The 16,004-nt window shown below is 36.2% G+C and overlaps 1 protein-coding gene across 5 annotated transcripts in view; it reads left to right on the plus strand.

Moving 5' to 3' along the window:
• CATSPERE (catsper channel auxiliary subunit epsilon) overlaps window positions 1-16,004 on the plus strand; it is a 149,790-nt gene that overhangs the window by 37,435 nt on the left and 96,351 nt on the right. For 4 of the 5 annotated variants that reach the window (XM_047705399.1, XM_047705398.1, XM_047705400.1 and 1 more), the window contains one exon: window positions 8,402-8,479. In XM_047705399.1, coding sequence (XP_047561355.1) covers window positions 8,402-8,479 — 78 coding nt within the window. Of the gene's footprint in view, window positions 1-8,401; window positions 8,480-15,745; window positions 15,803-16,004 lie in introns of those variants that run through there. The other variant, XM_047705401.1, reaches the window with a different exon arrangement.

A 16,004-nucleotide genomic window follows, 5' to 3' on the forward strand; every position in this document is an offset into this window, starting at 1 on the left:
GTGGAGTAGGAGGACCCTAGGCTTGTCTCTTTCCATAAGTACAACTAGATACTATCAGATTATCCTAAATACACCAGAAGTTGACCTGAAGACTGGCAGAATAAACTCTACAACTATAGGTAGAGAAGTCACACTGAAGAAGTTAGGAAGTACAGAGATGCAGTTTGGGAGAGAAACAGATCATGGCCACTGTGGAAGGGAGGGAAGGGTGAGAGCTAAACTAGCACACAGGGGAGCACATGGGAAAAATGAATCCCATACCAGTTGGCTTGGAAAGTAAGGAGGGTTGAATATTGTGAGTTCTTGCAACCAGCAGGGATTAAAGCCTAGTGTTTTAAAGGCCAGTGAACTTGACTGGGATACAGCCCGGAGAGTACTGCACTGTGCTTGGGAAGAAGCCAGACAAACAACTAGCCGACACACAGCATGGAAACAGTGATGAAGGAGCACCTGCAGCACACACTGGGAAGGTGTGAGTCCCAGAGAGGCAGCACTCATGGAGAGACACCTCTGGGAACAAAGGAATTGGCCGAAACCATTTCCCTATCCTGACCCTCAGTTTAAGCACAGGGCTACCTGCAGGAACCAGTGCAATGCCAACATTTGCTAACTTACTTGTGTCTATAAAACCCTAACCCCCACACGCACTCCAGTGAAACCACCCATCTGAAACATGCTTGCCCAGTCCCAGTGCAGCAGGCCATCTCCCAGAAGACTGCCCAAACCCCTGCTCACACCATACTTCCCACTGTGGGAGTTTTGCCAAGCCTCTGTTCTGCCAGCAGTGGCAACAAGTCTCATTTCACAAACAGACCAAAGCACACCTAGTTAAAACATGCCACATTAAGGGACCAAACACTGCCTGCAACAGGCAAAGAGAGACTCTGCAGATAACTGGCCTGAAGGATAAAGCAGCCAGAATGAAACAGCAGAGTACATGTAGCACATATTGGAGACACTCCCAGAAGTGCCAGGCCCTGGGGAACAAGGGACATTACATGGCAGGGCACTACAGGACCTCTTCTTCATAAGGCCATTACCTTCAAGAATAGGAGATATAGCTAATGTTTCTAACATAGAGAAACAGACTCAGAGATATAGACAAATTGAGAAGACAGAGAAATTTATCCCAAGTGAAAGAACAGGACAATGCCACAGCCAGAGAGCTAAGTGAAACAGATATAAGTAACATGCTTTGGTAGAAAATGTAAAGCATTGATCTTAAGAATACCTCAGAAGAGTAGAAGACATGAGTGAGACCTTTAACACAGAGATAAGGAAAAACATAGAAGAGAGAGAGGGCATGATAAAATGAGAAACATGCTTCATGGAATGAACAGAGGTTAGAAGAAGGAGAGGAATGAATTAGTAAACCAGAAGACAGAATGATGGAAAGTAATCAAGGTGAACATAAGAGATAAAAAAGAATTAAGCAAAACAAGAATAGAGTTAAGGAACTCAGTGACTCAATAAAACATAGTAACATTCATATAAATGGATCAGAAAATTTATTTGGAGAAATAATAGCTGAAACTTCCCTAATCTGCAGAAGGAAACAGATATCCATTTCCAGGAGACACAGAGAACCCCCATCAAAATCAACAAAAGCAGACACACACCAATACATATTGTAATTGAACTGGCAAAATATAGTGATAAAGAAAAAAATTTTAAAGCAACAAGACAAAAAAAGACAGTAACTTACCAGGGAAAACCCATAAGGCGAGCAGGAAATTTTTCAGCAGAAACGTTCTAAGCCAGAAGGAAGCGAAGTGACAATGGGAAAAATCTGCAGCTAAGAATACTCTTATCCAGCAAGGTTATCTTTCAGAAAAGGAGAAGAGATAGTTTCCCAGACAAACAAAAAGTAAAGGAGTTCATGACCACTAAACCAGCACTGCAAGAAATATTAAAGAGGACACTTTGAATGGAAAGGAAAGACCAAAAGTGACAGTATAAAGATAGGAATCACAAAACCAGTAAAAATGAATATTTCAGTAAAAAAAAGTCAAGGAATTCACAAAATTGAAGTATGTGAAACATAACAACATATATCTAAAATGTGGGGAGGAGGAGAGTAATGAATGGGTTCAAACTTTAATGACCATGAACTTAACATAGACTCTTACATGAAGAAGAGGTTATATACAAACCTAGTGGAAACCACAAATCAAAAACCACTAATAAATTTACAAAGAATAAATAGAAAGAAATCTATACATGCCACTAAAAAAAAAATCAGCAAATCATGAAAAAGGGAAAGGAAAGGATCAGAGAAAATCTTCAGAAACGATCACAAAGCAGATAATAAAATGATAATATCTATCAATAATTATTTTGAATGTAAAGGGACTAAATGCTTTAATGCAAAGATGTAGGGGTGACAGAATGTATAAAAAACCAACACCCACCTACATGCTGCCTACAAAAGACTCAATATAAGTACCAATACTTATATTGGACAAAATAGACTTTAACCAAAGAGTGTAACAAGAGACAAAGAAGGACACTACATTTTAATAAAGAGGACAAGCCAACAAGAAAATATAACAATTGTAAATATGTATACATCCAACACAGAAGCATCCAGTTAATAACAAACATAAAGGAACTAATTGATAATACATTAATAGTAGGAGACTTTAACACCCCATTTACATCAAGGGACAGATCATGTAAACAGAAAATCAACAAGGAAACAATGGCTTTGCATAATACGTTGGGCCAGATGGACCTAACAGGTATATTGAAAGCATTCCATTCTAAAATAGTGATTGAAAATTTACTATAAAGACAGTAAAATAATAATAACTATCATAATAAGTAAACCTCCTGGTATAATGAAGCCTCCATAAAACCCCAGAGGACAGGGTTCAGAGGGCTTCCTAGTTGGTGATCACATGGATAGTCGGCAAGAGTGAACACCAAGAGAGGACATGGAAACTCCTCACCCTTTTCCCATGCCTTGCCCTCTGCATCTTTTCCATCTGGCTGTTCTTAAGCTACATCCTTTTATAAAAGCCAGTAATCTATGAATTTCTCTTCAACTTCTGGATCATCCCTGACTCCTGCATCCAGGGAAATGTTGAGGAGGACTCTTGACCAAGAGCCTGAATGAGTAAGGAATTTCCCAAAGAGAAGCTAAAGACAAGGTCGTTGCTTTGGCTTCCTGATTCTTCCCTCAGCCTGAACTGGGAAGTAATTCACAAGGGAGAAGTGAAAACAGCACCTTATCTCTGGCTTCCTGTTTTTTATTTCCTTGCACTCCAGTATGTGGTTTCTGAGAGTGAGGAAGTAGAAGCTGGCAAAACTATTGTCTGAGTTACAGCCTCAGAGCCATTTCCCTGAAGCACACAGAAGTGACCTGGTGACACTTCAAGGTTTCAGCCACAGGCCCTGCCATGGAAGCACGACACAGGATACTGATTCCCCTGCCTCTTGCTGTTATTCCCATCCCAGGGAGTTGTGTCTGCTGCCCTCTGCCCAGCCCCCCAGCAGGTGCCTCAACAACAAAGTCCCTGGGCAGACACAGGCCCGCAACATGCATTTATATACATAATTTTTTAATTAACATAGTTTAAATAGTACTTTTGTCCTAGCATGTGAAAAATAAATAAATAAACCTTCCAATAGCAGATCAAGATAGTTGAATGAGTCCATGTGTCCATGTGCACTCTTATCCCAAATCCAGCTGATGTTATAGAATTTCTTATTAAAGCTATAACTGGAACAGTGAAAAAAAAGCAAGAGAGTGTTTATTATTGGATAATTTTAATATAGGAAATAGAGAGAAAATTCTAGAAGTAGAATACATATTACAGACCCAAATAATACAGAATAACCTCCATCTCACTCAAAACAAAGAAATGCCTTTAGAAAATATGTGTGGAGAATGCCAGTCTACACATTTACATCAACATAAGTGCATTTGTGTCAGAAATAATTAAAGAATGTAAAGCCAGAGTTATAACATTGACTTTGGAACTATGAGTGTTAGAAGATAAGCCCTAGATAGGGCTGATGTTTTATTGTATGTATGGGGATGGAAAATGAAGGCCTCTAACCTATGAGAGAAGGAGAAACTGAAACTAGTCTCCCTACATTTCGCTAGGGTTTATAAAATATCTGTAAAGTGTGAAAGAGTAAAGTTCCACTCACAGGCTTAGAGTAATTCCAAAGAAATGATATATCCTCTGAGGGCTATAAATGCATTAGGTGTTAGCTACATGAAGTGTCACGTGGATGTTCAAGTTTAGTAGCCCAAGAGTCTGAAGAACATAAAGCCAAGTAATAAACACAAAATGCAAGCAGTGAAATACATAGGGTCCAGGCAGAGGTGACTGCAAAACTCTTTTCCATAACCCAGAGCATATAAGATTCTCATAGAAGACAGTCCCTCTGAAAATAACCTCAAAGTAAAAGGTATAAACCAGGGTGCCTGGGTGGCTCAGTGGGTTGGGCCTCTGCCTTTGGCTGGGGTCATAATCTCAGGGTCCTGGGATCAGGTCCCATGTCAGACTCTCTGCTCAGCGGGGAGCCTGCTTCCCTTCCTCTCCCTCTGCCTGTCTCTCTGCCTACTTGTGATCTCTCTCTGTTGAATAAATAAATAAAATCTTTTTTTTTTAAAGGGTATAAACCACAAAAACAGTCTGGAATAGACACATAAAAATCAAGAAAGTTCATACTATTGAAAGCTAGAAATGAGAACCATCTGAAAGACTACTAAATCCTAAATAAGCATTGACAATCAAAACTTTTCAGTAATGATTTTTTTTTAAATTTTATTTTTTATAAACATATAATATATTTTTATCCCCAGGGGTACAGGTCTGTGAATCGCCAGGTTTACACACTTCACAGCACTCACCATAGCACATACCCTCCCCAATGTCCATAATCCCACCCCCCCTCCCAACCCCCCTCCCCCCATCAACCCTCAGTTTGTTTTGTGAGATTAAGAGTCACTTATGGTTTGTCTCCCTCCCAATTCCATCAGTAATGATTTTTTTAAAACAAAATAAGATGAAAAAGCTAGCCAACAAAACAGTGGAAAATAAAGGGGGATTTGGGTTTAAATTTGTTTAAGGTCCTTATAAGCATTCAGGATAGGGATACTGGATTAACTTTAGCCTACATTAAATATGCATGTAAAAATGTAAGATTGTCCATTAAAGTAATAGAAATAATTATGTAATTTCTAAAAAGTAGAGCTCTGGAAGAAGAAATTTTAAAACACTAATAATTTAATAGAAGGTAATGAAACATGAAATAAAGAAAAATTAAAACATAGAATATAGAGCCCTAAAGATAAGATTTTTTAAATCATTTAAATTAAATTAGTAATCAAAATTGTGATTGGATTAAATTTACCCATTAAATGACAAAAACTCCAGAAATCTGATTTTAATAAAAGTTACACAGTTAAAACAAAGAGTAACACAAAATTTGGAAAGAAAAGGATGCAAACAGGTTAATACTATCAAAACTGGGGTGATGATATGAATGTCAAATAAAAGATAGGTGAAGCCCCAAAACTTTAAAAGGCATAAAGAGGGAAACTATTTCATGACAACAGAAAAATCTATGAAGAGGAAAATAATATCATCTGTACTTAACAATATAGTCTCGCCTGATCATAAAGAAGATAGAAATTTCCCTCAATTCATTTCCTGAATCTAACACTACTTTAAAACAAAAGGCAGGCAAAGAGGAAGTTAGGAAGGGAGGGAGGGAAGGAAGTGTAGACCAATATCCTTGTGTATATAGGTGCAAAAATTCTACACAAATATTAGCAAATAGAATCCAGCAATATATTAAAAGAATGCATTGAAAAAGGCCAGTATCTTCCAGAATGCAACATTGATTCAATACCAAGAAAGCGGAAGACAATATCCATTCCATCAACACAATAAAGAAGGAAATAAATGATCACATAGTAAATTTAAAAAATGAATAGGAATTCCCAATGAAAACACCAATCAAATCAGGAACTGGACAGATGTGCTCAGTATCATCATTATTATTTAACATTGTCTTGAACATAATAGTGTAAGTAATAAGAAAAGATGTACAATATTACAAATTTATACTGGCAATAAAGACTATCAAATACTTATGAATAAATTTAACAAGAAAGACACAATCTGTAGCAAGAGCCACTCAAATTTTGCTGAATGAGGGACACTGGGTGATGTATGGAACTATTGAATTACTATATTGTACACCTAGAGAATATTATTCAGGCCTTATAAGAGTTGACACTGGAGAATTTCAATGATGTATATATTTGCATAAGAAAAAGAGCATGTGGGAAGTGTGTATAATATGATCCAGTTTTGTTTTTAAAACTCTTAAAATGTCTCTTTTAAAAAAATACATAAATGTAAATGCCTCTTTTTAAAAAAGTAAATATGTAAATATGTATACATGTCTGCAAACACATAGTGTGGAGAAAAATATGAAGGATACATACTACTTGTTTAAATCAAGTTACATAGATTGAGAGTGTCTTAATAGATGAAGAAAATATAAGGAGAAATAAAACCCTGCTATAAAAACCATGGAAGGAGGGAAGGAAAGAAAGAAGGGAGGGAAGGCAGAATTACATAGGGACGGGCGCCTGGGTGGCTCAGTGGGCTAAGCCGCTGCCTTCAGCTCAGGTCATGATCCCAGGTCCTGGGTTCGAGCCCCACATCGGGCTTTCTGCTCAGCGGGGAGCCTGCTTCCTCCTCTCTCTCTGCCTGCCTCTCTGCCTACTTGTGATTTCTCTCTGTCAAAAAAAAAAAAAAAAAAAAAAAAAAGAATTACATAGGGACAATACAGAATTAAGGCAAACAGGTGAAATAGGATAAATAGGAATGTCCTATAGCAATAAAAGGAATGAAATCTTCATATATGTGTATGTGTGTGTGTATATATCCACATAGCCAAAACATAGATCCAGATATAAAACATACAGATGTACAAGTTCTTAACATAAAGAACTTACACAAATTAATAAATAAAAGACTAACAACCCAATAGAAAAATGGAAAATAGGTAAAGGAAATGAACAAATAGTTCACAAGACAGGAAATACAAGTGGAATTTGAACACATGGAAAGATGCTCAAACATTTCTATAATAAAGGAGATGCAGGTTAAAACTGTACCAAAGCACCATTTTCCACCCATCGGACTGGCAAATTATAAATGTGACAACACACGATGCTGAGAAGGCTGTGAGGAAGGAAGAAATCTCATACATTGCTGATGTGACATGTATTAGAGGAGTTGCTTCAAGAACAATTTAGCAGTATCTATGAAAATTACAAATGCATATGCCTCAACAGTTACACTTTAAGGTCCCAGGTACAAAATAATACATATACAAAGTTGCTCATTATGGCATTGATTATAATGGCAAAGGACTGAGAATGAATGTTTATTAGTAGGTTACTATTTAATTATGATTCCTCCATAATTTGGAATAATAAGCAGTGGAAAAGTTAATGAGAATATGTAAAGATCTCTAAGATAAAACTTTAAGTGAAGAATATAATGTTTGAAAACATGTGTTTAGCATACTTACATTTTTTTTAAAGATTTTATTTGTTTATTTGACAGAGAGAGAGAGATCACAAGTAGGCAGAGCAGCAGGCAGAGATAGAGGGGAAAGCAGACTCCCTGCTAAGCAGAGAGCCCGATGTGGGGCTCGATCCCAGGACCCTGAGATCATGACCTGAGCCAAAGGCAGAGGCTTAACCCACTGAGCCACCCAGGTGCCCCGCATACTTACATTTATATAAAAAATAACATCTTAATTAGTCATGCACAAAAATTTTACAGAAATATAAATAAGGAAACTTACTAATAGTAGATCCTTGTTGGGTGCAGTGGGCTTGTGGGGATTGAGTGATGGAGTACAGAATGGGAGAGAAAATTTCAACTTTAGTTTTAATTTGTTTTTTTAACTATGTGAATAAATTGTCTATTCAAGAAAAAAATTAAGAAGAAAGAAAAAAATTAGATCTACATCTATTGAAATGACCATGGCATATAAGTAACAAAAGCAAGTTAGAAATAACATGCATCGTGTGATTTCATTTTTGTAAAAAGTGCAGGGGTGAGGAGTTGCTGTGTCTAATTATGATTGTAGAGAAAGATTTATACACATTCATACAGAGTTTTAACATTGGTTACCTCAGGAGTATAGACAGATCTTAACTCTTCCTTCATAGGTCTTTGGTTTGTTCCACTTGTTAAACACACACACACACACACACAGATCACTTTTGATATTTTTAATGGGATAATCACAATTTTTTAAATAAATAAAAACATTTTTGTGGTTGTGTTTTGCCACAACTAAAAATGAAATCTGTTCAAAATGTAAGGAAACACAAACGCTTTTTATTTTGTAGGTTATTGTTGTATGGATATATGATCCAGAAAATGCAGACCCTGAAGAGTTGCTGTGGACGGCCCAGGAACCGTCACTAGTAGGTGGAAACATTATTATTATCATAAATTTTAAAATATGCTATCCTTCGAATAATCTATTTTAAGCATTCCAGAACTAACTACATGCATCTTAATTGTCCAGTATCCTTCGCCATCGTAGAGATTTTGAGCCTAATCCTCAATCTCCGCAATTACGAATCTTTCTCTTGAATTCTATGGAGCATTGTCCGTAATTCCTACGAACTGCATTATTCATGAAGATGCTAACATTCAAAGTGCTTTAAAGATGTTCCTTGTGCATCTATCTTAAAATCATCCTTCAAAAATCTGTCCAGTCGGTTAGTGAATCCTTTACCACTTGGAGACCAGTGAATTTCCTAAAGGTGCAGCACAGCGGATAAATACGGATGGTTTTCAATTTATGGTGGCTTGACTTGTGGTTTTTCAACTTTACCATAGCAGTGATATGCATTCTATAGAAACTCTACCCTGAGCTTGGGTCTTTTCCCCAGGCTAGCGGGCTAGCAATATGTGGTATGATACCAGCACACGACGCTGGGTGGCGGCAGTCATCACAGGAGTAAACCACTTAAACTGTTCTGAACCCATATGACCATTGTTTTCACTTTCAGTACAGTATTCAATGGTTTCCATGGGATATTTAACACTTTATCAAAAACAGACCTTGTGTTAGATGATTTTGCCCAACTGTAGGCTAAATGTAGGTGTTTTGAGCCCATTAAAGGTTGGCTAGGCTAAGCTATGATGTTGGTACATAAGGCACATTGAATGCCTTGTTGACTTACGATATTTTCCATTGACAATGGGCTTATCAGGACATATTCCATCATAATTCAAAGAAAATCTGTAAATTCTTTCTCTGATTTGTTACAAATTTACCTCTTTCAAGACTTGAGTTCTGTCTTCTGCTACAATTAAAGTGTATTGAAGAGAAATATAAAATGAGTGGTTTTAATCTCATATGATACTATGTCTTAATGAGTCAAGATCTGGTTTTTGAATAGCATGTTACATGCCTCTTGGTAATGAAATTCACAAGAGATGGACTGATAAATCAGAATGACAATCTATCAATTAATTGTTTTATTTGGCAAATGGCTTTAGAGGGCATACAATTAATCAGTTGTAATTAAACACTTTAAGCATTACTGTTATTAATTTCTAATCCTTTTAAGTGAAAATATGTGCATTTTAATGTTATTTCATCCATGCATACCTAATACTTCGCTTTTGGAAAATTTCATGTTTATTCACGATCATGTAATTCCCATAAAACCTTTCTATGGCTCTTAGTTACGAACAGCAGACTTCTGGCTCTTAAGACACTTGCGGCACACAAAGCCCTGGAATATTCTGTCTCAGCTCTCCACATGTCCTACCTCTAGCAACAGCACTCTGCTGTTTCCCTGCACACACCTGCTGTTCCACGGCTCTGAGTCTTTGCTGATGCTGTTCCCTCTATGGTAACTGCTCATTCCCTATGTTCATTTTCTCATGTTTTCTGTCTCAATTCAGATATCACTGTGTCTAGGATGCTTGCCTTGACCAAATCAGGATTTTTTCATATGAGTATTTTGAGGGCATTAACTTAATGCTACAGTTTTGGTAAATCATCAACAAAACAGCTCTGGCAAAATAAATGTAAATTGTCTGTTCGTGTTTTTATCAGCCAATATGTAATACGACTGACGGGCACTCGAATCATCGTTCCACCCTTTCCTCTTCATTCTCTTCCTGAACCACCTCTGACCTTAAACTCTAAATATTCCCTCATCTTTAACTCATTCCTGTGTTTTATTCTCTCTTTGGACCTCAACCCATCCCTGTCTCTCATTAACTTCCTCTATGAGTCTTACCCTGTGCCCAACACCCACACCAGAGAAAAGAGGACCAACCGTGGGGTACAGCTGGGGGTAGGGTACAGAATAACTTATTTGTACAATTTGGTTTAAAAAATATTCGAAAGTTCAGGGTTTTATTTTGAGGGTTTTTTCTTTACCATTTAACTGTAAATTATATCATAAAGAAGAAACATAAAATTTTAGTATACACCTTAATGAATAACTCTAATTAGTCATATAACCACTATCAAGAAGTAAAACACTAACAGTAGTACAGAGGGTCCCCTTATGTGCCACCTTCGTGGACATAATTTCTCCCTCCACCTTAGTACCTGATGAGTATAATTCCTGTATCCCTCTAAAGGTAACCATTATTCTGAATTTTTGGTAATAATTCCTCTGCTTTTATTTTTAGTTTTCCTCATGATTCCTAAACAATGAGGTTTAGTGGGTTTTAGGTTTGTGTTTATTTTTCTACTTTATATAAATGGAATCATGTTTTATATACATTGTGCATATTCCTTTTGGGTGGTCTACTTTATATAGGATTTATTTGTGTTGTAATGTACCTATAGTTTATTCATTTTTGTTCCTGTATGATATTTCATCATTTCAACCTACTATACATTTTTTATCCATTCTGCCATTGATGAATTTTGGGTTGGTTTATGTTTTGTTTTGTTTGTAATGAGTGTCGGTTTCTTTTTTGTTCAGCTTTAAAAAAAAATTTTTTTTAAGATTGTATGTATTTATTTGACATACAGAGAAAGATCACAAGTAGGCAGAGAGGCAGGCAGAGAGAGAGAGGGAAGCTGGCTCCCCACTGAGCAGAGAGCCCGACGTGGGGCTTGATCCCAGGACCCTGAGATCATGACCTGAGCCGAAGGCAGAGGTTTAACCCACTGAGCCACCCAGGAGCCCTTTGTTCAGCTTTATTGAGATGCAAATGATATATAATATTGTATAACTTTATCAACTTACGTTGTACACTGCTGATCTGATACACTTACGTACTGTGAAATGATTACCACAGTAGCATTTTTTAACCTTTATCACCTCACATAATTACTTGTTTTCTTTTTCTTTATTTTCTCTTCTGTGGCAGGGTTATTTAAGATTTAAGATTTACTCTCTTATCAATTTCCAAGTATTTAATACTGTGTCATTAACTATACTCATCATGCTATACATTAAATTCCCAGAATTTATCCATCTTATAACTGGAAGTTTGTGCCTTTGACCACCATGTCCCCATTCTGCTCTCGCCCTCACACCCCACAATCCCCATTCTACTCTGCTTCTGTGAGTTCAGCTTCTTTTAGAGTCCACATACAAGCACATCATACAGTATTTGTCTTTCTCTGTCAGGCTTATTTCATTTAGCGTAATGCCCTCAAGTTCATCCATGTTGTTGCAAATGGAAACATTTCCTTCTTTTTTATGGTCAAATAATATTCCACTATGTATTGATGCCATAACTTCTTTATCCCTTCATCCTCCAATAGACAGGTTGCTTCTATATCTTAGCTATTGGAAATAATGCTGCAATAAACATAGGGGTGTACGGGTTTTTTGGATTACTGTTTCCATGTTCTTTGGATAAATACCAAGTAGTGGAATTATTGCATCATTCGGTATTTCTAGTTTTAATTTTTGGAGGAACCTCCATACTGTTTTCTACAGTGGCTGCAGTAGTGGACGTTTATATTCTACCAACAGTGCACAGGGCTCCTCTTTCTCCACGTCCTCACCAACACTTGTTAATCTTATCTTTTTTATTTTAACCATTCTAACAGGTGTAAGGCGAGGCATCTTTTCATGGCTCTCTGAACGTCTTCTTTGGGAAAAAGTCTATTCATACCTTCTGCACATTTTAAAATTGGATTGCTAGGGTTTTTTTTGCTATTGAGGTCGTGTGTGTTTTTCTATATTTTGGATATTACTCCCTTAAGAGATACATGATTTGCAGATATTTTCTCCCACTCTGTAGGATGGCTTTCGCTTCGTTTTTTTTTTTTTTTCCATTTTGAATTCCTTTACTGTGCACATATGATTTTTATTCTTTGCTCTGTTGTAGTTAACTATACTGATAGATTTTTGGAAAGTTGAACCAGCGTTACATACCTAGAATGAATCCCACTTGGCCATAGTATATAATAATTCTTTTTGTATATTGTTGGTTTCTATTTGCTATTGTATTTCCATTTAGTTCAGATTTTTAAAAATTTTTATATTTCTTTTGAGACTTCTTTCCTGACCCATGTGTTATTTAAAAGCATGTCAATTTTCAAATACTTGGGGATTGTTCAATTACGTTTCTGAACTGACTTCCAGTTTAATTCTGTTATACTCTGACAACATATTTTCTATGATTTCTATTCTTCTTTAAAATTTGTTTAATTCTACTATAAGTAATGAATGGTGTTATATTAGTTTCATCTCTACAATACAGTGCAATAATTCTATATATCACTCAGTGCTTATCATGACAAGGGTACTCCTTAAACCCCATCACCTGTTTCACCCATCCTCCCACCCACCTCCCCTCTGATCATCACAAGTTTGCTCTCTATATTTAAGAGTCTGATTTTTTGTATCTTTTTTTCTTAGGTCATTTGTTTTCTTAAATTCCACGTATGAGTGAAATCATATTATAATGCTAAATGAAATAAGTCAGAGACTTATTATTTAATACTAAATATTAAAAATAATCAAAGACTTTTAAAAAAATAAGTCTCTGACTTATTTCACTTAGCATTATACTCTCTAGGCCCATCCATGTTATCACCAGTGGCAAGATTTCACTTCATTTTTACAGCTGAGTGGTAGTCCAGTGTATATATATATCTCATCCATTCATCTATCAATGGACACCTGGGCTGCTTCCATATTTTGGCTGTTGTAAATAATGCTGCAATAAATTTAGTGGTGCATATATCTTTTCAAATTAGTACTTTTGTTTTCTTTGGGTAAATACCCAGTAGTGAAATTACTGGATCACATGGTAATTCTATCTTTAATTTTCAAAGAAACCTCCATTCCATTTTCCACAGTGGCTACATCAGTTTGCATTCCCACCAACCATCCACCAGAGATTCTTTTTCTCCACATCCTCACCACCACTTGTTTCTTAGGTGTTAGCCATTCTGACAGGTGTGAGGTGCTATTTAACTGTGGTTTTGATTTTCATTTCTCTGATGATTAGTGATGTTAAAGATCTTTCCATGTGTCTGTTGGCCATCTGTTATGTCTTCTATGCAGAAATATCTGTTTATGTCTTCTTCCCATTTTTTAACTCAATTGTTTGGGATTATCTTTGGTATTGAGTTGTGTAAATTCTTTACATATTTTGGATACTAAACCCTTTTTTAGATATATCATTTCCATTCAGAGGACTGTCTTTGTTTTGTTGATTGTTTCCTTTGCTGTGCAGAAGCTTTTTATTTTGATGTAGTCCCAATAGTTTATTTTTGTTCTTCTTTCCCTTGCCTCAGGAGATGTATCTAGAAAAATTTGCTATGGCTGAGGTCAGAGATATTACTGCCTGTGTTCCCCCCTAGGATTTTGATGGATACCTGTCTCCATTTGGGTCTTTAATCTATTTTGAGTTTATTTTTGTGTACAGGGTAAGAAAGTGGTCAAGTTTTATTCTTTTGCATACTGCTGTTCAGTTTTCCAACACAATTTGTTGAAGAGACGGTCTTTCTCCCATTGTATATTCTTGCCTCCTTTGTCATAGATTAATTGATCATATAATTGTGGGTTTATTTCTGAGCTCTCTATTCTATTCTGTTGAACTAGTATGTCTATTTTTGTGCTAGTACCATACTGTTTTGATAACTACAACTTGTAATATACCTTGAAATCTGGAATTGTGATACCTCCAGCTTTGTTCTTTCTCAAGATTGCTTGGCTATTTGGGGTATTTTGTGGGCCCATACAAATTTTAGGATTATTTGTTCTAGCTCTGTGAAAAATGTTGTTGGTATTTTGATAGGGATTGCATCAAATCTATAGATTGCTTTGGGTAGTATAGACATTTTAACAATATTTCTTCTTCTAATCCATGAGCATGGAGTATCTTCCCAATCATTTGTGTCATCTTCAATCTCTTCCATCAGTGTTTTAGTTTTCAGAGCACAGGTCTTTCACCTCCTTGGTTACGTTTATTCCTAGGTATTTTATTATTTTTGGTGAAGTTGTAAATGGGATCGTTTTCTTAATTTCTCTTTCTGCAATTTCTTTATTAGTGTATAAAAATTCAACAGACTTCTGCATATTAATTTTGTATCCTGAAACCTTACTGAATTCACTTATCAGGTCTACTAGGTTTTGGTGGAGTCTTCAGGGTTTTCTTTTCCTTTCTTTTTTTAATTAAGTAGGCTTCTTGCCCAGCAGGGATCCCAGTGTGGGGCTTGGACTCACAAAACTGAGATTGAGACCTGCGCCAAGATCAAAAGCCAGACACTTAACCAACTGAGTCACCTATATCCCCTTTAGGGTTTTCTCTATATAGTATCATGTCACCTGCAAACAGTGAAAATTTTACTTCTTCCTTATCAATTTGGGTGCCTTTTCTTTTTCTTGTCTGATTGCTGTGACTAAGACCTCCAGTACTATGTTCAAAGAAAGTGGCAAGAAAGGACATCCTTGCCTTGTTCCTGACCTTAGGGGAAAAGTTCTCAGTTCTTCCCTGTTAAGGTTGTGTCAGCTGTGGATTTTTCCCGTATAGCCTTTATTATGTTGAGGTACGTTCCCTCTAAATCTACTTTGTTAAGGGTTTTTATCATGAATGGCTCTTGTAATTTGTCAAATGCTTTTTTCCTGCATTTACTGAGATGATCGCTTGGTTTTTATCCTTTCTCTTGTTGATGTGATGTATCACGTTGGTCGATTTATGAATACAGAACCACCCTTACATCCTAGGAATAAATCCCACTTGATCTGGGTGAATGATTTTTTTAAATGTTGTGTTGGATTTGGTTAGCTAATATTTTGTTAAAGATTTTGCATCTGTGTTCATCGGAGATATTGGCCAGTAATTCTCTTTTGTTTTAGTGTCTTCATTCGTATTGGTATCAGGGTAATGCTAGCCTCTTAGAATGAATTTGGAAGTTTTCCTTCCTTTTTTATTTTTTGAATAGTTTGAGAAGAAAACATACTAACTCTTCTTTAAGTGTTCACTAGAGTTCAGCTGTGAAGCTATCTGTTCCTGGACTTTTGTTTGTTGGGAGTTTTTTTAAATTTTTGATTTAATTTCATTGATGGTAATCAATCTGTTCAAATTTTCTATTTCTTCCTGATTCAGTTTGGGAGGTTACATGTTTCTAGGAATTCTTTCTAGGTTGTCCAATTTGTTGGCATATAATTTTTCATAATAGTCTCTTATATTCCTTTGTATTTCTGAAGTATCGGTTGTTATTTCTTCTCTTCTCTTTCCAGATTTTTTCTTGTTATTGATGTCTGGTTTCATAGTGCTGTGGCTGGAAAAGATGCATGGTATGACTTCAATATTTTTTAATTTGTTGAGACTTGTTTTGTGGCCTAACATATCACCTACTCTAGAGAATGTTCCATGTGCTCTGGAAGAGAATGTGTATTCCACTGTTTTAGGATAGAATATTCTGAATATACTTATTAAAGCCATCTTGTTTAATGTATCATTCAAAGTTACGGTTTCCTTGTTAAGTATCTAATGATC

This window comes from Lutra lutra, chromosome 15 (genome assembly GCF_902655055.1).
Source record: "Lutra lutra chromosome 15, mLutLut1.2, whole genome shotgun sequence".
Lineage (NCBI taxonomy): Eukaryota > Metazoa > Chordata > Mammalia > Carnivora > Mustelidae > Lutra > Lutra lutra.